At 44.0% G+C, this 26,207-nt stretch overlaps 1 protein-coding gene across 2 annotated transcripts in view; it reads right to left on the bottom strand.

Annotated features, from left to right (window-relative positions):
- ASB16 (ankyrin repeat and SOCS box containing 16) overlaps positions 1-21,299 on the bottom strand; it is a 116,350-nt gene extending 95,051 nt beyond the window's left edge. For both annotated transcript variants that reach the window (XM_069237864.1, XM_069237863.1), the window contains exon 1: positions 20,898-21,299. In XM_069237864.1, the coding sequence (XP_069093965.1) occupies positions 20,898-21,213 (316 nt within the window). In that variant the 5' untranslated portion in view covers positions 21,214-21,299. The remainder of the gene's footprint in view (positions 1-20,897) is intronic.
- Positions 21,300-26,207: the final 4,908 nt, after the last annotated feature.

The raw sequence follows: 26,207 nt of genomic DNA, 5'->3' as shown, positions 1-26,207 counted from the left end.
GACATTGTGTTGGGCCATTCCCTGAACATTTTTATTACCCATTCAGTGGAGATTTTACATACCTGTACTAAAACACAGTATTTAACAAGTGCTCGTCTGACTTGCTACAAGCAAATGATCTTTAGATCTCCCAATGTAATGTTTTAAATGTAGCAACTTTTTTTCCGGATCCTGTTGAAAATGCAAGAAACCGGGAGTATGAGGTCGCGCATGATGTGACTGAACTGTACACCAAACCAGGACTCATTCAAGATGTCCCTTTGGACAAAAATAACTATGTTCTTTTCATTGATGGCCTCTGCTTAAGAGATTCTGAAGGTGCCCTGAGAGCTGGTTATGAAGTTTGCACAGTCTCCGAAGTGATAGAAGCCTCTAATCTTCAAAGAGAATTTTCTGCCCAAGTAGCCAAATTGATTGGCATGCTGTATTTCTGAACAGCTCAAAGTGACCACTGATAGTCAATTTGGGTTTGGTGTTGTTCATGATTTTGGACAGTTGTGGTCCCAGAAAGGCTTCATGACCGCTTCTGGATCACCTATCCGAAATGGTGACAAAGTATATCAATTAGTGAATGCATTATAGTTAAATATGAAAATTGCAGTTGTAAAATGTGCAGCTCACCAGAAAGCAAATGATTACAATTCTGTAGGAAATACTTATGCTGATGAAGTTGCGAGGTATTCTGAAAGCCAATTGGAACATTTAATGTGGATTGATATATTGTTTGCTGGTCGAACTTTGCTCACAGCAGATGTAGATGCAGATGTAGATGTAGAGGAGATGAGGAACAGCCCTTGTCTTGGCTTGATAGACAGACACTCCTGATGCTAGCTGACCAGGGGCCAGATGTATCAAAGCTTTTTGCATTCGCAAACGGTGCGAATGCCCGTTTGCGAATGCAAAAAGCCATTTTAGAATGTATCAAAGGCATTCTGAAAGCAATTCTGATCGCTAAGATAGCGATTCCTTAAAATTGCGACCCTGTTTAGAGAGTCACAAATTGCGACTCTCTAAAAAAGAAATCGCAAATAAGGATTCCTTATTTGCGATTTCTAAAGCACATGTAAGAGGCAATTTCTTAATGCGAATTGGGCATTAAGGAATCGCTATTTACTACCAAGCTGAACTTGGTGGTAACCATGTGCAAATTTAAAAAATGCATTTAAAATGCATTTTTAAAATGTACATGTAAAGCACACATGCCCTTTTGGCATGTGTGCACATTACATGCCCTAAAAAACGTTTTGGGGTGCAGCAGAGGGGGCTTTAGGCCCCCAGCACCCTTGGGTTTTGCATTTCCAAAATTGCGATTTCCAGTTAAGAAATCGCAATTTTGGAAATGCAAGAAATTAGCAAATATGGGCATACAGGCCCATAGGTGCGAATGGGGCCGGTATCGCAATTTGCGATTCAGTAATAGCATTTGCTATTTTTAAGAAATTACTATTACCGAATCGCAAATGTGATACATTGCATTTTGCGAATCAGAAATAGCGATTTCTTAAAAATCGTTATTTCCGACTCGCAAAAGGCATCCTTGATACATCTGGCCCCAGATGCTTTGCTGACGAAGATTCCCTGAATGCTATATCCCCTTGAGAGGTATCTTCCTCTCTGTCATTTGCCCTTGCCCCTTGAAATGTCCTTTTAGGTTAGACTCTACAAAATGTTGATGCTTATTTTATTTTTATTTTTGGCTAGTGTCCTGTAGTGTGGGTTAATGTTTTCCAAATTATTTTTGTTACTTTTTGCAATTTTTTATTTTGCCTGCATATGTTTCTCCCCACACATGTATTTTCCTAATATGGTTAGCTGTAGGGTTGACACAATCCGAGCCAATAATTATTTATTTGACTGAATTTGAATTGACTAAATGATTGTGAAATCTGAGCATTGCGTGATTTCTGTGTCTCAGATATTTCTGTTGACTTTCTGTATTATCCTTTTTGAATGTTTAGTTGTGTTCATGTTAGTACACCTAAACTTATTTTGCCGCCTTGGGCAACCCTTGGTGATTATGTATCGCTACAGTTTGCTTTTACGCATAGTCTACATGACTTTGAGCTTGTGTTTGTAATAAAGCTTTGAACTATATTCCTGAATGGAGTTTTCCTTCCTTGGCCTCATTGGAAGTGTTGTTCACATTATTGGGGTAGTGTTCATGTAGTTGTTTATGGTTCACCAAACATCTTACTTGGTTAGAAGATTTCTTGACCTTATTGTGCATTTGATTCCTGCGAAGGATGAAAAATGCGACCACACTTCCAATACAAATCCTATGCTAGACAGCACAACACACACACACCACTGAATCATGGTGAAAGGTTGTCCATGGTACTAGCCAACCTGTTTGTACACCAGCACCGGGGTAGTGAGCGGTATCAGGACATTTTTATTAAATATGGCTGTGTTCTCCACATTGTGCAACTATGCTTTGTGCTAAAAAAATACATCTGCTCCTTGGTGTGCATACCGGGCCTGCCCAGTGTTAACTCACAGACTCTCAGGCAGTTGGTGGCAATTAATCAAAAAAATAACTTTTCATTGTTAGTTGTTTTTCTCCTTACTTCACCTCACCTCTTCTACCTTACCGCGTTGTCTTACATTTTTTATCTCTACTTCTCTGTGTACCTTATTCCTCTCTCTCTAACTCGGCTCTCTCTACCTCCCCTTTTTCTAAATCACCTCTCCCTCTATATGCCCAACATATCTTACTCAACTTCATCTCTCTCTACTTCTTTCTTATGACCTTGCCCTTCTGTCTATCACTCTCTATGCTTATATATATATATATATATATATACATACATCAAAAACGAAGTTGTCCTCATATGAAAGCGCACTCCCAACAGGTTATATAAACGGGAAGAAAAAGCAAAGCCAGCAACTCACAGTGAATTCTTTAAGCAGTTTCATTATTCCAGGCCTTAAGTTATAAAATCATCTCTGGACACGTGTTTCAAGGTCAATCCTTTCTTCAGCAGAGAAAAATATAAAAGTGTTTCACCCTCGTAGGTGCAGCCAGTGCTGGAGGTGTTCCAGGCATCTCTTTCTTACTGAAAAGACCGGCATGGCTTCAGCTTGTCTAATTACAGGCACCCGATTAGTCTCTTTAAATACTAGTCCTCCCCAGTGGGCCTCTCAAGAGAGCAGGGCATGCTGGTTGTGGTGGTCCTGCAATTTTTTCATTTTGCCCCAAGTGGGTTGCTGGAGCCAAACTAAATAATGACCCAAAGTGCAAAACCTTTGTAGGCGAATCCAAAGTAAAATTGTCAGATTTGCTGTGAATAACCCAACCTGATTGCTCTTATGTGACAATCCATTATTTGTCACACAGACCTGCTTCGATGTGCAGTGGTGCTGCCTTCCCGGCTGGACAGGCCGGTTAATTATCAAAAACGAAGTTGTCCTCATGTAAAAGCGCACTCCCAACAGGTTATATAAACGGGAAGAAAAAGCAAAGCCAGCAACTCACAGTGAATTCTTTAAGCAGTTTCATTATTCCAGGCCTTAAGTATACATATATATATATATAATTTCACAGATTGTGCTGCACTCCCAGAGGTAATATATAGCAATATTCATTTATTGAAGATAACATCTTGTGGCAGATTCCTTTCAAAGCCTTTCATCATATCCCACAACGCGTTTCAACTTTTGTCTTCCTCAGGTGGTTCAGATCAGCAGTCACACGTTGTTGCAATTAGCCTGCCTTTTAATAATGCAGAGGGATTGCAAAAAAAAAAAAAATGGGCCAGGGTAGGGACTGAGGGACCTCCCAGAGCAAAAAAAGCATTTAAAAAAATCTTTTGGCAGGAGTCTCAGCGGATCCACTGCAAACTAAAAAAAAAAAAGTTTGGGCTCCAGTGCTTGTTTCAGTGAAGCTGCCCAGTGGCCCATGTCCCAGGGACATTAAAATTTTAAAAGGGGCGGGGATTGTCTGGCCCCCTCTGCAGTCCTAGGGACCGCCACCTCCCCGGGGCACAAGTAAAATGAAATGCAGGGGGGAGGTGCTCTGCCCTCACCTCACAGCCACCTCCCAGGACACAACTTGAAATGTAATGCGCCTCCCCGTGGCTTTATACAAATGGATGCATGGAGCCACCCGGCTTCAGCCGAGTCCCAGTAAAAAAAGATAAAGAAAAGAAAAGGGGCCAGGGTAGGGACAACCTGACCCCTTAGATTTGTTGCTAGGGTCCAAGAGCAAAAAAACATTTTTTTTGATAAATTGGCAGGAGTTGCGACAGGTTTCTGCAAATTAAAAAAAAAAAGCTCCTGTGCTTGTTTCAGTGAAGCCCCAGGTGGGCCAGGCCCCAGGGGCATTAAAGTTTTGAAGGTGAGGCCACCCAGCCCCACCTTGCAGCCATTTGGACTGCCACCTCCCCAGGGCATTATACAAAATGGATGCAGGGGGGCCACCTGGCCCACCGCAGCTCCGGGATCACCACCTCCCTGAGATACAACTTGAAACTCAATGTGGGGGGGGGGGGGCAGCTAGCCCCCCCCGAAGCCCCAAGGACCACCACCTCCCTCGGGCACAATTTGTAATCAAATCCGGGAGGACCGCCAGGGCCCCAGCAGCACCAGGGACCATCACTTCCCAGGGGCTCTTTAATATGCTATACAGGCCCCATGGACTACCACCTCCCTGGGGCAAATATTTAGTCCTGTGCAGGGGTGCGCAGCTCCCCCCTTAGGCCGGGGACCACCACCTCCCCTGGGCTAAAATACAATGATAAGGGGCATCCATTTCAGGCACCCAGCCCCGGAACCACCACCTCCCGGGGGCCAATGTCATATGTTATTCAGGGGGGCTGCACAGCCCTCCCTCGCAGCCCCGGGGACCACCACATCCCAGGGCTAAAATACAATAATGAGGGGGGCCATTTTGGGCCACCGGCCCCAGGGACCACCACCTCTCCGGGGAAATACTCGTTGGAGAGGGACCGAACAGCCCCCCTCGATGGCCATGGGGACAGCTCCCACCAAGTCAAAGCGAACACTCCGGTTCCAGCAAGTGGGAGCTGTCAAACAGCTCTCACTTGCTGGAAGCGAAGGTTTCCTCTGTTTCACTGCGTGCAGACATGCAGACAGGGAAACAGAGGAAACTACTGCTCTCACACACAGAGAGGGACCTGCATCATTAGCAGCTCCTCTCTGTGACAGTAATGCTGGCTCCCGAAGGAGGCAGGGAACTAGCTGGGACCCCGGGAGCCTTCAGGCTCTCCCTGTGGTCCACAACCATTTTGACTGGGTGTCCTGGGGGCACCCAGATGACATAGCTGGGCCCCAGTGGGATGGGGTCCCTGGGGCTGAGGTCAGCCTGGGGAAAGGGGCTGCGCAACCCCATCTGCCCTCAAAAATAATTTTTTAGGCCGGACCCTGGGAGATGAGGTCCCAGGGCCACAAAGCAGCCAGGGGATGAGGCCCCAAGGCCCCCTTCCCCCCAAAAATAAAACTTTAAAAAGTCGGGTTCCAGGGAGTGGAGTCCCCGGGGCCAAGATCAGGAAGGGGAGCCATGCTGAAGTCTGTGCGCAGTGCAAGGTTGAGTGGTTATAGGGGGTTGGCTGAAGGGGGTTGGCATCAGGCCAGGCCCTCCGGCCAACCGTGGTGGTTCAATTAACGTATAGTAAAGACAATTACTTTACGTTTGAAAAAATATAGAAATTCTCTGAACAAAACAAAGCTTACATGAATGCTATAGTTAGGAAACAGAAATAAAAAAAAAAGTAAATTCACTTAAAAAACCAAAGGGCACATGGATGTTATAGCAAGGCTTACATTTTAGATGTACAAAACCATAGTAATTCACCTGTTAGAGTTGTGTCAAGAAACTATAAGACGTGCCCCAAGGTAACTATAATTTACGTCCTCGCCATGCACTGCTAATTACCCCACAAATTACGGAACTCATAACATCTTTGTTAATATCATTGATAATCTCAATGTAACTTTTGCAGTAAAATTTTTGATGAAAAAACTGTGCATGATGGGAGCGCGAGTTATAATTACCTTAGGGCACAAGTTACAGTTACTTGAGATAACTATGGGCCAGATGTACCATCACGGCCCATTGCGATTCGGTAATAGCGATTTTTAAGAAATCGCTATTACCGACTCGGAAAGGGCCATGTATCACATTAGCGAATCGGTAATAGCGATTTCTTAAAAATCGCAAATGCTATTACCGAATCGCAAATTGCGATACCGGCCCCATTCGCAGCTATGGGCCTAGCTGCGAATATTTTGCATTTCCAAAATTGCAATTTCTGAACCAGAAATCGCAATTTTGGAAATGCAAAAGGCCAGGGTGCTGGGGGCCTAAGGCCCCCTCTCCTGCACCCCAAAACATTTTTTTTTAACATGTAAGGTACACACATGCCAAAAGGGAATGTGTGCTTTACATGTTGAAGTTAAAAATGCAGTTTAACTGCATTTTTAACTTTTGCACCAGGTTACCACCTGGTTGCAAAGCATGGTATTTTGCAAGTGCAAAATGCCATTTTTTGAAAAATCGCAATTTGCGATTTTTTCCAGAATAGCCTTGCGACCTGGAAATTGCGAATCGCAAATTGCGACTCGCAATTTCCAGGTCACAATGCAAGAAATCGCTATTTTAGCTATTTCTTAGTTGTTGTCTGCGAATGCATTTCATGCATCGCAGACCACGGTTTTGCATTCGCAAACGGCCGATTTTACCGTTTGCGAGTGCAAAATAATTTCATACATCTGGCCCTATAACAGGTGAATTTCTATGGTTTTGTATGTTTAAAATGTGAGCCTAACTATAACGTCCCTGTAACCTTTAGTATTTTAAGTGAATATATATATATATACAGAGATATATATATATTATATATATATATATATATATATATATATATATATTTATTACTTACTGGCAGTTGCCAGTAGTTAGTTATAGTTAGGACCTAGTTTCCATTGAAAAAGCGTTTTTTGTCTTGCCTATATCTTTGTCGCCATTTGATGAAGCTTCGCTAAATTTTCCAAACACATGTGATGTTCATTTCAGCTGCTGATTGGAAAGTTTTGAGGTGATCCATCAAGCAGAGGGCTGAGAAAAAGGGGGGGTCCCAAAACATGTTTTCCCCGAGTTCATTTCAATGGGGATTTTGAACATCACTACAGCCCGAACCACTGCACGGTTTTACACAAAATTTGGCAGGCGGCTAGCTCTTGATCCAGAAAGTGCCCTTTTTTGTGATTTTAGTGTGAATCCATTTAGCAGTTTTCAAGTTATCAAATGAAACCCAAATTTGTATATATAGGGACTCAGATCCTCCGCGGATTCAGAGGAAAACAAGGCCCTGATTGGCTGGTCGCAACCTGACCAAAAAAACGTTGCAGCCGGCATTTTGCTTCTTGCATTGCCTGGGGTGGAGGGGAACAATGTAAAAACATATAAGGGGTCAGGACACAGGTATCCTGACCCCAAAGCACACATGGAAGGGTCCCTTAGGCAAAAAATTGCCTTCTTTATTTTTGGCCAATCCACAGATTTGAAGATCCACCTCGGATCCTGGGGAAAAGCATGGCCCTGTTTGGATGGCCACAACCTGACAGAAATATTAAAGTGTGCATTGAAAAAAACATAGAAATTCACTGAATTTTTTTTTTTTATAGGGACGTTATAATTAGTTAGGTTGACGTTTTACCCAGGCAAAACCAGAAAAATTCACAAGTTATACTTATCTGAAGAAACTATAACTTGTGCTAGAAAGTAACTTTGGGCAATGAGATAGTTTCTTACATAATATAACTATAAGTATACTGCTGCATTTCTATGGTTTTTTATGGGTAAACCGTCAACCTAATTATAACGCCCCTGTAACCTTTGTTTTTTTTCAGTGAATCTACATACTGGCCTCTCACATTTTAAATGAATTCATCTTTTTTGGGACCATTAGTTGTCTACACGCCTTTGTACAATTTGAGTGCGTCTTCTCCCTGCATCAAGACAGAGTCAGAACTTGATTTAACTTATGTCCCTGACACCGAAAATACAGTGAATTCAGGGAAGAAAAAATAATAGTAAAATGACAGAAGAACAAAAATGCAAAAAACACCACCCAATATAAAAACCCAAGTGAGTATTGTCATACCAACTTCCCTTTTCCACTTCATCATATGTATTCACCCAAGTGGGTGATTAACTTCACACACTCACAATAAATAATATTCACAATTTCCAAATCAAGCCCAAACGTGAGAGGCTGTGTTTGATGCATATCATTTTCTCATTGATCTTTAGCTGGATGAAAACTCAATGAATGCAACATCTCTACATAGGGTTGTACCGCCTTGACATGCACAAATCCACACCTCCTATGTGTCAATGGCTCTTCCTTGTGAAAAATACCCACTCAAACATAAAAATGTAAAATTTACACAATATCTACTTATGTTATCCACTTGATGGTTGTCAAAGCATAGAGGAGGTTTCAAAATCCTGACACTACAGATGTACATATAGTATTAAGCGCAGCAGGAGCCTTGTTATAAAGATGTAAGATGTGTCTTGTCTCCAGCCTTCTCACGCGTTTTCCCTATTGCCACCCCTGATGTTCTTGGGTAAAGAATCTAGCACAAAATAACTGAGGTTAGCATTATTACTGTCGTGAACCTCCTCAAAATGGTTTGCTACAGGGTAGCTCTGTTTTTTTTTTAAATAGCCCTTACATGTTGGAGGATGCTTTTGTGTGCTTGCAAAATGGTGCTCCCACATACATTTTGAGCCAAGTACATTGCAGAGCATATACTACAAATGTGCTCTTGCATTGAAAAGTGCCACAAATCTTGTATTAGGTATCGGCTAAAGGCATAGTTATCTCTGTGGTATTCACTCCATAGTGGCAGGCTTTGCACTGGCATCTCCTGAAGCCTGCCTTGCCCAGGAACCAACCCCCATCAGTGGACATTTCTTGACTGCTCACTCAGATCCTGTTGCATAGATCTTGCTCTGTGGAAGGTTACTAATGGTTTGTTATGCTGAGAGTGTCCTATGTGGGGATCACTTTTTATTAGATGCCAATATTTTGTCAGAATCCTTCTCACCCTTTGATATTCCCTGCTAATTCCTGTGATCATCCTTGTGTGTTGCTGTCTCCATTACCTCATGGTTGTACCCTCTTGCCAGGAATCTGTGCCTTAGGTCATCCTGAGTTTCCGCTAGTTGCCTCTCATCGCTGCAATTATGCCTCATCCTAAGATTCTCTGCGTAGGGTATACTGATCTTAAACTTGGTAGGGTGGAAGCTATGAGCGTGCAAAATCGAGTTACCTGCAGTAGGTTTCTTTTATGTTTCTGTGTGAATCCTATTGTCTTTCACAAAAACAGTTAAAGTTAAGAAATTTACCTCCCTCTTGCTAGTAGTCTTTGTCTTAAATGTGTTATCCTTACTTCTCTATGTACCTTCTTCATCTCTCTTTGCTCTCTGTACCTCCCCTCTTTCCAAATCACCTCTCCCTCTAAATACCCAAGATACCTTACTCAGCTCCATCTCTAACTCTCTCGCATGACCATGCCCTTCTGTCTATCACTCTCTATGCTTACACACACACACGCACACACACGTATACATATCACTCTTGATCATCTCTCTCTTCCTCAACACTCCCTCTATCTCTCTCTACTTCTTCCCTCTCTGTTAATCACTGAACTTTTTCCATTTACGCTCCATGTTTCTCTCCTCCATCTACTTCAATCTCACACAACCTCATTTCTAGCGTTACCTAACCATCTGATCTCTCGTTCCATGTCTGTACTACCTTATCTACCTCTACCCGTCTTTCAACCCTTTCTCTACCTCACATCTCATCACCCTCACTATCTCACGTATCCATACCGTAGCCCTCTCTCCATCTCTCTACATAACCTCTCAATTTGCCTCATCTCTCCACCTCCTTTTTCTCTAGTTGTACTTCTGTTCCCTTTTTTATCACCTCTCTAAATATTTTACCCCTAACAGGCTCTATTTTTCTACTTCTGATAAACTCCACTGCTTCTCTCTCTCTCTCTCTCTGTCTCTTTCTCTCTCACTCACACAAATACATATTTTTCTCTGGACCTCCTCCTCCATTTCAACTCAGTCCTCCACCTGAGATATATCTCTCAACCTCTTTCTTTTAAGATCTCTCTACCTCACCATCTATACCTCTTTTTTTAATCTCATAACTCTACCTCTGTATAAACTCCACCCTATTTCTCTTTTACCCTTCATTCCTCTCTCTACCGTTCTCTCTTTCTCTCTACTTTGTTTACATTACCAAGTGTTCTATACCACTTCTCATTTTCTCCCTCTACCTTGGATCGCTTTGTTTTTTCTCAGATTTCCCTGTCTATGACTTTATCTATCTGCCTTTGTCTCTCTCTAGTTCACCTCTTTTTCTTCATTTCCTCTCTTGCTCTACCGAGCCCTGTGGAGTATTGTACTCCTCTGCCTCTCTCTCTACATCCCCTTCTACATATTTCTATCTCTTTCTACTGCACTCTAAAACCTTACTTATTTCTCTACCTCTCTTTGCTACCTACATCATCCTTTTTCTACCACGCCTTACCTTTCCTTCTGGTATCTCACCTTCCTGTACTTAGTTTACTTTTCTACTTACTGCACATAGCTTTCTCCGTGATCTACCGCCTTTCTTCCTCTACTTCACATCTCTCTCTATAGTGTTCTCTTTAGGTCGCTGTCCATCGCTGGGATTGTGCCCCGTCCCATTTCTCTTACTCAACAGAGTGACAGGTAACTGTCTAACCAGAGCACTGCACACACCTATGAAGAGGAGAAGAGGGCAGAGGGGGGAGAAACTAGAAAGAAGGTTCTTTGAACTTAACCAATGAAATGGTGAAAATTGTCAGGGCACTGCTTTGATTTTCACTGTTGCAGCAAGAACGCCAGTAGTGAAGGGGGATATATTTGTGATTACAAATATTTGGTAACTGAAGCTACATATTTCAACCACTATGTGCATATGTCTTGTTTTAATATTATGCACTAGGCAACTGAACATCAAACAACGCACCCTTAACATGTTTTTTCTACAAATGGAGCAACAAGCTGGCTAGAAACAAAAGTCCTCATAACTTGCAGTTGTTGTTGCAAGTAAAAAACTTTGATTCAAACTCAAAAAGAAATGGCTTTATCAACGCTTGTTCAACCTTTCATTTGGAACGACTGAGTTGGTGGACACCAGGCAGCTTGAGCTTTTGGCAGTTTTTACCTGCCCCCTTTTCTGAAGGCTTAACATATAAATAAATGTGGTTTGGCATTACGAGGGCTATAATGAGATAAAAAGGGCTAATACGTTGCCCCAAACAGGGGGGTCCCAAAACACATTCTGGCCAGGGCCCCACAAATCCTTAACCCCTTCTGTGCCCAGGACGTAATGGTTACGTCCAGAGGCACGGTGCTGGTGTACCCAGGACGTAACCATTATGTCCTGTGCACAGAGCCCAGAGGGAGCGCTAGGGCTAGGGAGCCCTTCCCCTTCCACCCCCAACCCCCCCGCTGCCCCCTGTGACGTCAGCGCGCTGACAATCACAGAGGCCTCCTCCCATCGCGCTGGAAGCTCAGCTTCCAGCACGATCGGAAGAAAAGTGGAGGAGGCCGGAGAGGCTTCAAAGGGAAGGAAAGGAATTTCCTTCCCTTTGAAGTCTCTCTGAGCGTTTTAGCAGCTGCTAAAACGCCCACTAGACACCAGGATTTTTTTTTTTTTATGAAATTGGCATGAGGTAGCGAGCCCTTGGGCAAGGGTCGCTCCCAGTGGGGGGATTTTTTTAAGGCCTTTTCTGCCCCCCTGGGGGCAGAAACCTCTAGTCACCAGGGATCATTTTTTTTGTTTTTGTTTTTGATTTTGTTTTTTTTTAGAGGTGGGGAGCGACCCCTTAGGCAAGGGTCGCTCCCCTATGGGGCAAATTATATTTAAGCCATTTCTGTCCCCCTTGGGGGCAGATTTGCCTATTTTTATGTGGCCAATCTGCCCCCAAGGGGGACAGAAACCACTAGACACCAGGGAGGTTTTTTTTCTCGTGAATTTCACACAAGGGGAGCGACCCCTTAGTCAAGGGTCGTTCCCCTGGGGGGCAAATTTATTTTAGGCCATTTCTGCCCCCCTGGGGGCAGATCAGCATATTTTAATTAGGCCAATCTGCCCCCAAGGGGGGCAGAAACCACTAGGCACAGGGGATTTTTTTGTTGTTGTTTTATAGATGGGGAGCGACCCATTAGGCAAGGGTCGCTCCCCTGGAGGGGCAAATTCTATTTAGGCCATTTCTGCCCCCCTTGGGGCAGATCGGCGGATTTTAGGTCAACCACTAGGCACCAGGGATCTTTTTTTTTGCGCCAACGTCACGCAAGGGGAGCCACCCCGTAGGCAAGGGTCGCTCCCCGGGGGGTGGGGGCAAATTGATTTTAGGCCATTTCTGTCTCCCTGAGGGCAGATCGGCCTATTGTTATTAGGCCGATCTACCCCCAGGGGGGGCAGAAACCTCTAGGCGCCAGCGCAAATTTTTATTTGTGTTTTTTTTTTTGTTTGTTTTTTTTAGAGATGGGGAGCGACCCATTAGGCAAGGGTCGCTCCCCTGGGGGGCAAATTGTATTTAGACCATTACTACCCCCCTTGGGGGCAGATCGGCGAATTTTAGGTCAATCTGCCCCCAAGGGGGACAGAAATAACTAGGCACCGGGGTTTGTTTTTTTTGCCCCAATGTCACGCAAGGGGAGTGACCACGTAGGCAAGGCTCGCTCCCTGGAGGGTGGTTGGGGGGGCAGAAACCTCTAGGCGCCAGGGCTAATTATTTTTTTTGCGTTTTTTTTTTGTTTGTTTCTGTGAAAAAATGTGATGTGTCCACGTTGTGTTTTGAGCCATTTCCTTTCATGGGCGCTAGGCCTACCCACACAAGTGAGGTACCATTTTTATCGGGAGACTTGGGGGAACACAGAATAGCAAAACAAGTGTTATTGCCCCTTGTCTTTCTCTAAATTTTTTCCTTCCAAATGTAAGGCAGTGTGTAAAAAAGACGTCTATTCGAAAAATGCCCTGTAATTCACATGCTAATATGGGCACCCCGGAATTCAGAGATGTGCAAATAACCACTGCTTCTCAACACCTTATCTTGTGGCCATTTTGGAAATACAAAGGTTTTCTTGATACCTATTTTTCACTTTTTATATTTCAGCAAATGAATTGCTGTATACCCGGTATAGAATAAAAACCCATTGCAAGGTGCAGCTCATTTATTGACTCTGGGTACCTAGAGTTCTTGATGAACCTACAAGCCCCATATATCCCCGCAACCAGAAGAGTCCAGCTGACGTAACGGTATATTGCTTTCAAAAATCTGACATCGAAGGAAAAGGTTACAGAGTAAAACGTGGAGAAAAATGGCTGTTTTTTTCACCTCAATTTCAATATTTTTTTATTTCAGCTGTTATTTTCTGTAGGAAACACTTGTAGGATGTACACAAATGACCCCTTGCTGAATTCAGAATTGTGTCTACTTTTCAGAAATGTTTAGTTTTCTGGGATCGATCCAGCATTGGTTTCTCACCCATTTTGGTCACTAACTGGAAGGAGGCTGAAAGCACAAAAAATAGTAAAAATGGGGTATGTCCCAGTAAAATGTCAAAATTGTATTAAAAAATTGGGTTTTCCAATTCAAGTCTGCCTGTTCCTGAAAGCTGGGAAGATGGTGATCTTGCCACCGCAAACCCTTTGTTGATGCCATTTTCAGGGAAAAAACCACGAGCTGCCTTCTGCAGCCCTTTTTCCCCATTTTTTTAAAAAAAACAAAATGTTCACTGTATTTTGGCTAATTTCTTGGTCTCTTTCAGGGGAACCCACAAAGTCTGTGTACCTCTAGAATCCCTAGGATGTTGGAAAAAAAGGATGCAAATTTGGCGTGGGTAGCTTATGTGAACAAAAAGTTATGAGGGCCTAAGTGCGAAGTGCCCCAAATAGCAAAAATAAGGCTCGGCTCAGGAGGGGGAAAAGACCTGGCAGCGAAGGGGTTAAGATGTCACTGGCCATCCAATGCTACACCAACCTGCGTCCCCTGCGAACAGGTAACCCCAGGCCTGAAAGTCAGAAGATTGAAAGAATGCATCTTGAGCTGTAAAGACAGATTTACTGTTGGGAGAAGAAACTGTTATTGCAAACTCTTTTTGCTCCAAATCACATGAACAGACGACCCTTGGGTTGCCTAGCAGGTGGTCACTTAAGTGAATTCACACCTGTGCCTGTTGTTGCCTGTTGTGAACACAGTGACATTTCCTGTCCAAACTTTTCCAGATCCACCATTTTGTCTCTTCAGACTCTACTATTTCCATGCCTCGCCTTATTCAAACTGAATTGAATTGAAGTTTAAATCATGCGCAGAAATGTCTGCACCCTAGGCAACTGCTTTATCATTATGATAATCTAGTTGACACATTTTGTCACCCTGATGCTTTTGTCTTATTGCTGGTTTAGTGTCTGCTAGTTTCATGATTGTTTTCAAAATATAAAATAACATTGATAATCACATACTAAAAAAAACTAGGACTCAGAACATATTTTAGAGAGGGGCTTCATACCTCCAGCACAGGCTCTAGGGCAGAGCGACCAGTACAGCCGCACCTCCCACTGACCTTTCGGGCCACTGTGTTTGGAAATAACTTAAGGGTTTAAAAGCACCTGCTGTAGTTCCTTGTGTGTCCAACAGTTTTCAAGCAAAAATACAAATGCCAAGGTAATTGTAGTGATTAATGTTCCTGCTGGGGTGAGATGAGTTTTGTTAAGTGGCGGTTCTGACTCACAATAAACTAGTGCAGAGGGCTAATGTGCCTGCTGCACAGAACGTGCAACATGCAGATCACAGAACTATATTTTATGTGGATAACTCAGTGGGTGACTGCTTTTGGCACATAGATGCTTTCTTTAGTTACTTGCAATTCAGAAGTTATAATACTAATATGGCACAGTGATCTATGAACTGTCATCAAGGAGCTGTATGTATACCGCAAGGCACAGGGTTGGAACGTTATGTTTTCCCCAGTCTTTCATTTTCCTAATGTTGCTAACTAGGGTTAGTTTTGGTAGAAATACATTCTTCTTAGTAAATCCAAATCCGACCATCATGGTATGTTTTAAATCCAGAGTTTGTGCTTCTCCAGACAAATCACTCTTAAAATATACCGCCTACTATTATGGATGACATGTGATTCCGACACCTTGCAATCCTCATTGTCATATGTAACATTTCATATAGACTGATTTACATACTTATTGTTCATTCTCTCTTTATAATGTGTGTGGTGTAAAGTGTTCTGACGCCCTACATAGCTATGAGAAGTACCATACAACAAATAAAATGCATGTGTGAATGGGCCAATGGAAAGATGAAGAGCACTGTTGGAGGGTGTAAGTGAGGGAATCGGTGGAGAAGGGGGTCCTTGGGGCACCAGGAGCCCACAATGCTAAGGCCTGCCCTACTTGCCAGAACTACGAAGCAGAGGTCACACCAGTTCTCAGCATCAACTTTAAACAAAGGCGACAGCAGGGAGAAGTGGCCTTCAGCCTTTCGCATCTATGTTCCAGCTTCAAACAAGCTGATAAGGAGATATCTAGCTTCCTATTTCTTAACTAATACACAGCTATAATGCACAAACCAATCTCTGAAACTCCAAAACAGGCTTGCTTTTTACTGTATTATCTAAAAACAGCTTGAGTGTTATGACAGTATCAACTCAATAACTATGTTAGAATTTTTCTTGGTGCGTTTCGCTGTATTACTTTTCATATTCTGTGTGGGGTCCCTTCATATTTTATGCACTCGGTTAGGATTTTAAAATAAACATTTTAAAATGCATGTCTTGTTTCTTAGAGCCATTATTCATTAATAAAAGAGGGTTTTGAATTCTACCTTGTCCCTGAACTCATCTTGTGAGACGAGACTGATTGTTACCAGGAAACACTTTCTACTCAATACTGCTCAGTGGGTTGATTATGGATGGATTGCAGGCCAACTGTTTTTCAGTTTTGTACTGGCGCACTGACAACATCCTTGCACCAAGGAGTTAGGAAAACAGTCCCTGTGGCTCTGGGGGAGGGTGGTGGTGGACGCCAGAGAACCCAATTCCTATGACTTGTTATTCTCGTTAGATACCAGAGACATTGAGGACACCATGATTACCAGGAACAGGACATTAGAGGTGGCTGGACATTTAGCTATAGCTTGCATTTGAGAACATGGAACCCTATACTGAACCCCTACTAGTGTGCGTGTGTGGTATTGCGTTTTGCTGTGCTATTAAAATACTTATTTTTTTCTAAATATTCCACTTTATTTATATTTGAAATGTTTTCTCCTACTTTTTCTAATTGCAAAGTCTTTGATCAGATCCTCAAAACTAATCTTACGTAACACATCAGCAAAGCAAATTATGACCAATAATGTTAAAAATATATGAAAGCAAATGTCTACAGCTGTAAAGGCATACTTAATACTATCTTCTACAATTATTTCATAAAATTTAGCATGACTGAATCTTATTTTTACATTTCTTGTTGCACCAAACTTATGGCGCACATATGAGTTAACTGCTGAAGCTCAGCTGAGAAATTAGTGTTCAAGTACTCTGGGGAAGCATCAATCAGCTTTTGACATCACTAAGAATACCTTTCAATTTCAGTAGATGATGAAGTGACATTATGTGGCACATCACTTAGAAAACCTCTCTGTTATTTCTTTGTATATCTTTTCTCATCTTCACATCTCAGTTTCAAGTTTGTCAACAATTGTGTAAAAGGTGGTGATACAAAATGTATCTCTAACATTCAGACATACTTCTGGTGCAGCATTTCCACCATTGTGTAGTTTCTTTATGATACATTCGCGAGTTTGAGCTGCCTTGTAATCAACATCTGGTATCATTTCCTTTGTAGTGGCTTCATATCTTTGAAATTAATCTTGTGAACTGCACAGTTGGTCAACAAGTGATCCATTCAAATCTGCATGTTTTAAAGTTTATACCTTGTGGCAATTACTAGATTCTAATTTTGTTTTATTCCCAAGATTAATGCATATTATTAACCTCTATTATTACTATTTTTATCATTATACATATATGTATATATATATATATAAATATATATATATATACATATATGTATTTTTTTCATTTATTGTGGGAGCCTCTTTTTGTGGAACCCAATTCAGTTGTGCCATTTACAATTTTGCACCATATGGTCCATGTTAAATCCGGCAATGGAAATTTTATGTGGTGCCCTCCTTCCCTTGATGACCTAAGCATGTGCTTATTTTGCCTAATGCCTCATCCAACCATGTTAGCAATCTGCATTCCTCTCCCTTTCCACTGCCCCTTCAGCACCTCACATGCGTCCTGCTTATTTATTAATGTATTTTAATACTATACACCAGCGTGATTGTTGGGAAATCTGAAGCTCATACACCCTGCAAACTTACTGATCAAGCTACATCCCTGTGCCCATCACACCGTGTCCACTACACCCTTGCCCATCACGTGGTCCAGTAAAGCCGCCACACTTTGTACCTCTATTGTGCAATACACCCCAAATAAATGTGTTTTATTGCCACAAAAGGGAAGTTCCTTAAGAAAAGGATTTTCGGTCCTTTGTCGCCTTGGGAGAATGGGCAGTTTGTTCATTCATTCTATATTTAACTCTCTCACACAGCTACGTTCCCATTAAAACCACGTGGGCAGCTTCTTCATTCTTGAAATCACAGTTCTCTCAGCCTGCTACCATTTCTTAGGCCTATAGCCCAGGGGGATGAGTGTCTGATACAGAGAGCAGAAGCCCAGGGTCACATAAGTTGTTCATCTGGAAAGCTCAGAAGTGACCATGTGTTGTTTGTGATGTGATACAAGTGTAGTCTAAACAGGGACGTATTGCATAACTCGGCAGCCCAATTTTCCCAAACTATGTCGCAATCAATTTTTGGTGGTACTCAAAGTCCAAGTCATAAATAAAGATGCCTTTAAAGTCTGTTTTTATTTTGTCACATTGCTGCGTTTCAAAGACACAGGTCAAATGTCAGGCTATGTCTTCGGACAAATTGCTGCTTATTTTTTCTAACGTGGGGATTGGAGTTTACAAATTCCTCTTACTTTGCAGTCAGAGAAAGAAAAGTGAGTCGTGATAATCTTGCAGGGGTACAGGGAGCATGAAATGAAATGCTGGAGAGTGTAATTTTTTATAAGACACAACAAAATGTAAATACCTGCATGGTCAGATTCGGATCACAATTAGGCCTGGGCACTCCCACAAAACGTGGCCCAGATTCCAGAATTGTTATTGTTATTATTATTTTTTTATATAGTGTGAACTCGGCCTCAAGGCATCAGATCAATTAACATGAACACCAATTACATTACACAAGATCAAATGCATTTTTAGGGTCAAGCATGCAAGCGCTCTGGCCTGTTGTAATCTATCTGTGGGCTTTTAACCACATCGACTCTTCCTATTAATTCTTTGTTGTGCTTGTTTTAAATGCTTAATTTTATTGGTGCATTTTGTGAAATGTCACTCCTTTCTGTGCTGAATTCCCTCCCAGACAATATCAATAAGTGAACATTTTTGTTGGCGATTACACTACATCACACTTCCTCTGTAACAGCGTGTGATGGCCCCTCCTCCGGTTTCGGTTTGCCTTTCATCCCAGCCACTATCCTTTCTAGACATTCAAGCTCATGGCGGCTGTGGCTCTTTGAATTGACTTGCTTATGTCAACTGTTTTACTTTTCATTCTCAATTTATGTGGCAAGAAAAGTCCAGTTAGGAATTTACAACGTTAATAGCTCTAACTCGAGCAAACGCGAGAAACACTACATTGCAAATGCTTGTTATTTTATGTAGGGAGATTATCTGATTTGCCCAGAATCACAGGATGTCAAGCTGACACACAGTCTCAAACCTGACCATAAAGATTCATCCTATGTTTTTTTTCTCAGGGAAAAGTGACCTAGTAGCAACGTCAAGGCAAACACCCTCCCAGCCCTCCAACAAAGGCCTAAAAGACACTTAGACCAAGGTGATAACACCCGGCCCCTAGTGATGCCACTATCTTACCTCGCCATGACCTAGTAGCAACGTCATTGCAAACACACCCCCAACCCTCCACAAAGGCCTAAAAGACACTTGGACCAAGGTGATAACACCCGGCCCTTAGTGATGCTACTATCTTAATTGCCCCCTCTTCAGCCCACTATAGCCTCAGGGCAATGACCTGACGGGGAGGGGTCAGGAAAAGCACAGGGCTGCTGCTTCAAGAGGGCTTAAGTGAGAATGCCCCCATGTGAGGCACCTACATTCTCCCACCCTCCCCAAGCCCAACATGGCCTTAAATTGATGGCCCAGCAGGGGATGTCACTGAGTCTGGAATAGGCAAGCCACACAAGGCAGGGGGCCCGAAGTGAACAAGTCCCAAGAACAGGAGCAACACAGGCCTCCCAGCCTCATTTTGACAGCATGGCAGGGGAGTGCCCATGATGCTGGCACCACATTACAGGAGTCTGGCAGGGACTGGGGAGGGCAGTAAGTCTTTGCGGGCCATTTTACAGAGGCCCTAAAAAACTAGCCCACAGGTGACTCTGAGGCACCAGCCCATCGCCCAACTGCGAGCCTTCCCAATCCGACCCCGAATACTTGTAAATTAACTGTACACATTCAGCAGTGAGGAATACAAAAATGAAAAACCTTTTTTGTAATTCTGAAGATGTGTCCTATAAACAACGATTTTAATAGGATCAAAACAAATCAAAACACTTTACTTGGTGTTCACAGTGAAGTATTCACTGAAACCCGATTTCCACACATTATGATTTGTGAGCTGTATAGTTTTAGCAGTTAAACTGTATGTCTGTGCAAATTTAGTGGCCATTTCAATGGAAACTGTGCGGTCTGTAAATGACAATGCACTACCACATGTTATTAAAACAGACAGCCCTGAACTTACCAGTAGTATCACCTTAAGGATCTGGGGGCCCCGAGCAAAACATATTTTAGGCACCCCTTTACATAACAAACTTGAATGTTATTACCCATTTCCTGATAATTCAAGAACTCCTGATGACAACTAATACTAACATATATTAAACGTTAACATAGTCACAGAAAAACAGCTGAAATATGTCTTGCTTGTGACCCCCAAAAATACTTAAGATGACACTGGGTAGATCTACCGAACTGGAGATACAGTAGAGAGGTTTAGACAAATAGAATTGATCGAACCCAAATTAAAAGTTCACTTTCCGGGGGAGGGGGCTTGGAAGGTGGGGTCCTGGGCAATTTCCCACTTTGCCCATTCCTTAAAACGTCTCTGCTTATCACCAAACCAGCACCGCGCCATTACAGGTGGTGAATTTCAGAGTGATGCAATGGCATGTGGCAGAAATCTGAGGGACCTCTCCTCGGAGAAATAGTGGAAATAACAGAAGATCGCCTCAGCCTGCCCTTGTAAGGTGAAGTAATATGGAGATCACGGACTGCGAATCCCGACAAAGCAGACTCAGGCTTTCATCCTTCTGTGGTCGGTAAATTGGGTGCCCTTGAATCGGGTAATACAAACACCTGCTATCTAAAGCGCTAAGAAGCAGTACTTGTTCTTTTGAAGCACTACATGACATACATTAGGGTATATGCATATTGCTTGAGTGGTCCTTTATTTTGTGTTTCGTCTCGTCACCGAGCAGCATGACCTCACATAACAGGCTCCCAGGTTCACCAGTTAACAATTCGTCACCAAGGCCATTACACCATCTATCTACCCCCTTCCACAAATAACCCCCCACCCCTCCGCCCCCTCAGGTGCCCCCTGACTTGCCATCAATAGTCCCGCGGTAGATTGAGGCCTACCTAGCTCGGCCGACCATAGCAGCTCCTCGCTGCTCAGCTCCACCACCATGTTGGCGGTCTCCTCGTCTTTGAAGATGCCCCGGATTCTCTGGATGTCCCCCGTGTACAGGGCGTTGTGCACCGTGGGGTCCCGGCAGTACAGGGGCCTCCGGGCCTGGCTTGCACGGGCTGCGGGGGCTCGAGGCGCTGGCAGCGGCCTCCTGGTCAGGCAGTGCCGCGCCAGGGCCCGCCGGCGGTCCTCCAAGTCCAGCCTCTCCTTCTGCAGGCGCAGGGCCCGCAGAGTGGACGAGGTGAAGGGGAAGGTCTCCTTCGCCATGGGGCTTGCTGGTCAGGGGTCCGAGGCCACTCCGTGTCCCCAGTACCGACTAGAGCTTGCTGTCGCGTGCGCTGTTGGTCACAGAGTGCCAGGTTCAGCGCTCCACGCGCCAGTCCGGAGTGCGAAGGCGCTATTTTTAGATGAAATCATGAGAACATGTTAGTGCCTGTCACCTTCTATTCGAAGTAAGTAAATAGGAGGCGTCCCCCCTCCCTACTACCCTCGGGGAACTCTCGTGGCACTTAATGCCATTTGTGAGCTGCTCTTCCCTTCCCCAGCGTCCACTCAGGGGAGCAGTGGGCCCAGGTGTTCCGAGGCCTCTCTCTGCCGTGGCAACAAGGCTTGCAGCTCTTCTGTGGAAAGGAAGGCACTTTATCTGCTCTGCGCCCCTAAGGGGTCTGCGCTCACTTCGGCGTGTGCGGCCATCACAAGGGTGGAATTTCACAGCATGCTTTACACTCACCTAGAGCTGTTAATAAAAACAAGATATTGAGAGGATCTGTCCTCACATTTATCTACTGGGGCTGAAGGGGAGCGGCTGGTTCAGGTGGTGCAGTTGCCCAGGTGATGAATTAACTGGTCCCCGAAAGACTGAAATTACACAGGAACCACAACTTTCCTGCAGTACCCCTTTCCATGAGGAAGCACATACTGAGAGCACCATCTTGAGCATGGAGAGGCAGCGACTTCTCCTGTCATGGAGAGTGGTGAAGATGCACACTCCCATCTCATCCCATGCCTATTTGGGGCCTATAGCCCCCCCCCCCTTTTTTCAGCAGCACCAGAGAGCTCGTGAAGCCATCGACCTTCGCATCAGGATGGGGGCTGGACCCGCTGCCTGGATGAGGGTGTGCTTGAACCATCACTGTGAACCATCACTTCGAACCACCTTTCTAGCCCTTATGTTTGCAGAGATCTCGCCAGTTGACGTTCTGGTTGGTGCCTGGCCATAAAAGATCAGGTGTCGGTTGGCCCTGGTTGGACCAGTGGTTCACGTGGGTGCCTCAACCAAGCTCAGTAGGATAACGCAGGTTTGTGGGCTACTAAGGAGGCTTAATGCTGTTCTCAGCCCCAGAAGATGCTAGCACCTTCTGTAGATTTTTTTTAACTGAACTATTTTACTTACCATTTGATTAAACTCTTTGTTATTGAGTGTTACTTTTTGTGTCTTACTGAATTTACTTTCTGTCACCACCACCTTTTGATTGAGCCTTATCTGCTTGCTACAATGGGAGTCAAGTGTTCAAAATGAGTGATTTATTAATCCAATTAAAGCCCATTACTATTGTGTCTCATGTCAAAGTGGTAAACACCAGCATCCACACCTGATAACTGCCCAGTAACCATTGACTGCTTGAGGGCCCCAAACCACCTCTGAGTCAGCTGTAGTGAAGGAGCTCTAAACTGGCAGGGGACCGGGCCTAAGGCCTTTAACGCAGCTGGCTGGGCTAGGTACTAGCTCACCAAGGTTGTTAGGAAGGTTTCTTATGGTCGAGTCTTTTTACAGTATTTTCACTTTCTTCCATTAGGTTCTCATCAGTTATTTCACAATCCGGATGTACATACAACTGAAAAAGTATAAACTGGTGGCAAATCGTTCACAGATCATGGATGGGTCCTGTTTATTACTGGGTATATGGATTTGTATAGCAAGCTTATCACCCAAGGGGTATCCAGGTACTGTGAACGTGCAAGGAAAAATGGGATACGCAAGGAAAAATAGCCCAAAGTAGGTGCTGTTCCTACGCCTCGTAGCAACAAGTGGGACTTGAACTGGGGTCGAGTTCTCACTTGCTCCCTTCCCTGTTGGGCATAGAAGGGATCATTGTTTAGGTGGTCGTTTTTGTTTTCCTTCCCTTACTAGAAAGAAGTACCACTCATTAGGTGGTGGGGCACGTGTGGGCCCTTCCTACTCATGGTGTAGTGAGGAGCCCTCTCTCTGTTGACACAGTGGAGAGTGTGTTATGTGTTATTTGCACTTGGCTCTTTGGGTTTTGGTCCCTCTATTTTTTGGGAAAGGAAGGATGGTGTCATTGTATCTGGGTTCTGATTTGTGGTCACTGTTGAAACAACGCAGACAATGTAATGGATCACTCCTGTTTTGTCTATCCGGGTTAACAAAACGGAGAAGCTCTAAGTGTGGGGCCACTCCTGTGTATTCTGTCTCTCAGCACAGCAGAGAGGGTGTACGTGAACCTAGGGCCAGATGCTGTTTTTGTCAGTGCCTGTGTGAATAGAGATCCGTGTTCTCTCATGAAGCTATATTACTCTCTGTACATTGTCCAATTTGGGATAGCATGTCCTCTCACTCTAGACAGTGATGAGTTGTTTCTGTAACACGTGGGAGGATGGGTGTCTGGGGTTAGTTGAGAATGTTCTGTGTTTTGGACCTACACCTGGTGGGGGTGGGCTGCACCCTAAACATGCCCTATGCCAGGCTGAGCTGTACTATAATTACATCTCTTATCACACACCCCTCCTCTGTTGAGACACAATGGTAGTAGGGCTTGGGAATGTCCTAGGAGAAGGATTTCTGAGTGTGGATGGGTGTCCCTGCGGGGTGGAACTAGGGGTGGGTGGAACTCCCAGAGTTTCACTCCTTGGAGTTACATAAAAACTCAGTGAGATCCGGTATATTGAGCTGCCCATGCTGATCGGTAGCACCAGGAGCTTATTCCTCACAGAGAAATCAACAGGAACAGAATCACATGGTGGGCCAGAGGATGCTGCTGCTTGAGTTGATTTTCTACTCGAGAAACAGCTTTTCCAACGCGAATGATCGTGATTGCCCTCGTCCACCCGCTTTTGGAAAATCTTGGTGTGTGCCCTCCTTGCACCCAAAAATCGTGCTAGGGGTCGCCAATTCTTACTCGGCAACTTACTGCTGGTTAGCTGTGTGTGAAAAAAAACACCACCACATGGCAGAGTTAGGAATTTGGCAAAAACTCTGTAAACTCCACCAGCGGAGTGGATATTTTCACCCACCCCTAGGTGTAACACAGTCCGCAAGGCATGACAGGGGCTCTTTATCCAGGGTTCTTATCTGGCACGGGAAAGGTGTCTGTTTCCTCCTAAAGCAGGCCTTGACAGGCTTGAATCTGCCATATTTTCTGCAAGGTTGGTCGGTCTGCATTTGGTCCCTAAATTGTGCCTAGTTTGTAACTCATATGTATTCTATTTGATCAGTTACTAATTGGGTTTTCAAATGTAAAGCATATTTTTGCAGAAAGCTGTCTGTGTTCATTTTCCGTGACTTGATTTATTTTCCTGATCCAGTTTAATGGAAACTCTTGGAGGTTGGATGTCTTAGAACTCGGTGGAGGTATCGCCATCGTCCTCGCTACCCTTGTTATCAAAGCATACACATTGTAATTGTGTATTTGGTGCCTTCTATATATATCCCCTCTCTCTCTCTCTAGGTACAATATAGAGAGCTGTGCTCTACCGCTGAGGCCCTGGTCATTCTGTGCCTCTGATATTTCTGTGCAGCGCTATAAACTGGTAGTATACACAGCAACACCCTGTGCCCGTCATACATATTGTCAGCGGTGTAAACAGCAGACCAGTCAATTCACATGGTGCTGCCGTGTGTCGCACTGAACCTGCACCCTTCCCACAGACCCAGATGAAGAGATTTTCTCTTACAGGCAAGTAACGGGAGGAAACACAGGCACTGCCAGTGGGCTGAGGCTTCAGGAAGGGCATTAGGCTTGAAAGAAGATGGAGTCTGGTAGGCCAACTGGGTGAGAGTTAATGAATATTATTTTTTCGTGTGGGGGGTGAGGGGGTTCAGATCTTTACCAGTCAGGCAGTAGTTTAGTCTGTAAGGGGACATGCCACGTGTTTAAGTTTGCAAGCACAGACCTTACAGAATAAAGCAGAGGTTCAAATAAAAACAAAAATGGGAACTCGCAAGTAGGGCGCAAGCCACGGTGGCAAGGAGTGGTGACTTTAGGAGCTGTTTTCAGCATGGCCAGTGTAGACAAAAAGACCATGAGCATAACCGTGTGCCGACCGAAAAACAAGTTCCAAGTTCCAAACAGCAAGTGTTGTCAGCAAAAATCCCAGACCTGCATTAACGGGTCACGTGTGACATGGGCCTTTCCGCAGTTTATGTTGAAAATGACAGTGAAATAAGCTGTCACAGAGTCAAAAAAGAAAGAGCGGGGCTTAAGTGGGATGAAAAAGGAAAGGGGGAGAGGCTGAGTAAAAGGGGCCTGCTCAAGAACTTTAACCATAAATCCTTTTCAAGAGGCCAGGCCTATGCAAATAGGGGCAGGGTTTATAACATGGGAACTAAAATCCTGTAGGGTATCACCTGACCAGTATTATAGTTCCTCGCTGCCTGGGAGACATCTGGTGTTGAATTAAAAGATATCGCACAGTAACGAACCAGTGCTTAATTTGTGCTTGTTGTTTCCGGTGCTGAGCACCGGCACTTATTTTTAAGGGCCGGCGCTTATTCTTCTGCCCCATGCATTTGCTTCGAGCAAAATACACATATGGGAAAGACGGAGGAAGAGAAAAACAAAAAAGCGTCACAAAGTTAGAAAGCAGAAAGCTGCCAGAGTGGGGCAGGGAGTGGCTGTAAATGGATTGAAGAAGCCTGAGATGGCTTCAGGATTACACTGCCTCAGTATTCAGTGCTCGCACATTTAAATGCAGCAGCCGAGTGTTTAAGAGGACGGCTTTGGGACCTGGCATGCATTTATTTACAAATTAAGCACTGTAACGAACACATACCTAAAACAAGCACGACCTATTGATTTTACCACTGCTTATTAGCAGTATCAGATAAATGAGTAACAGTGGTCTTGCTGTGACTAATTAGAATATGAAAATGGTTCAGTGCTAAGAATATGAGACAATGAATTAAACATTACTAAGGTGTGTGGAAAGGGTAATGGTTTTTGGAATGTCTCTTCGCACTACTTTCCTCTGCAGCCTGTTAGAAACACGCTTTTTCTACCCACATCTTTCTGAAACCATCCACC

This window comes from Pleurodeles waltl, chromosome 6 (assembly GCF_031143425.1).
Source record: "Pleurodeles waltl isolate 20211129_DDA chromosome 6, aPleWal1.hap1.20221129, whole genome shotgun sequence".
NCBI lineage: Eukaryota > Metazoa > Chordata > Amphibia > Caudata > Salamandridae > Pleurodeles > Pleurodeles waltl.
The sequence above is the reverse complement of the archived record's forward strand: the minus strand, read 5'-3'. Positions and strand labels throughout refer to the sequence as shown.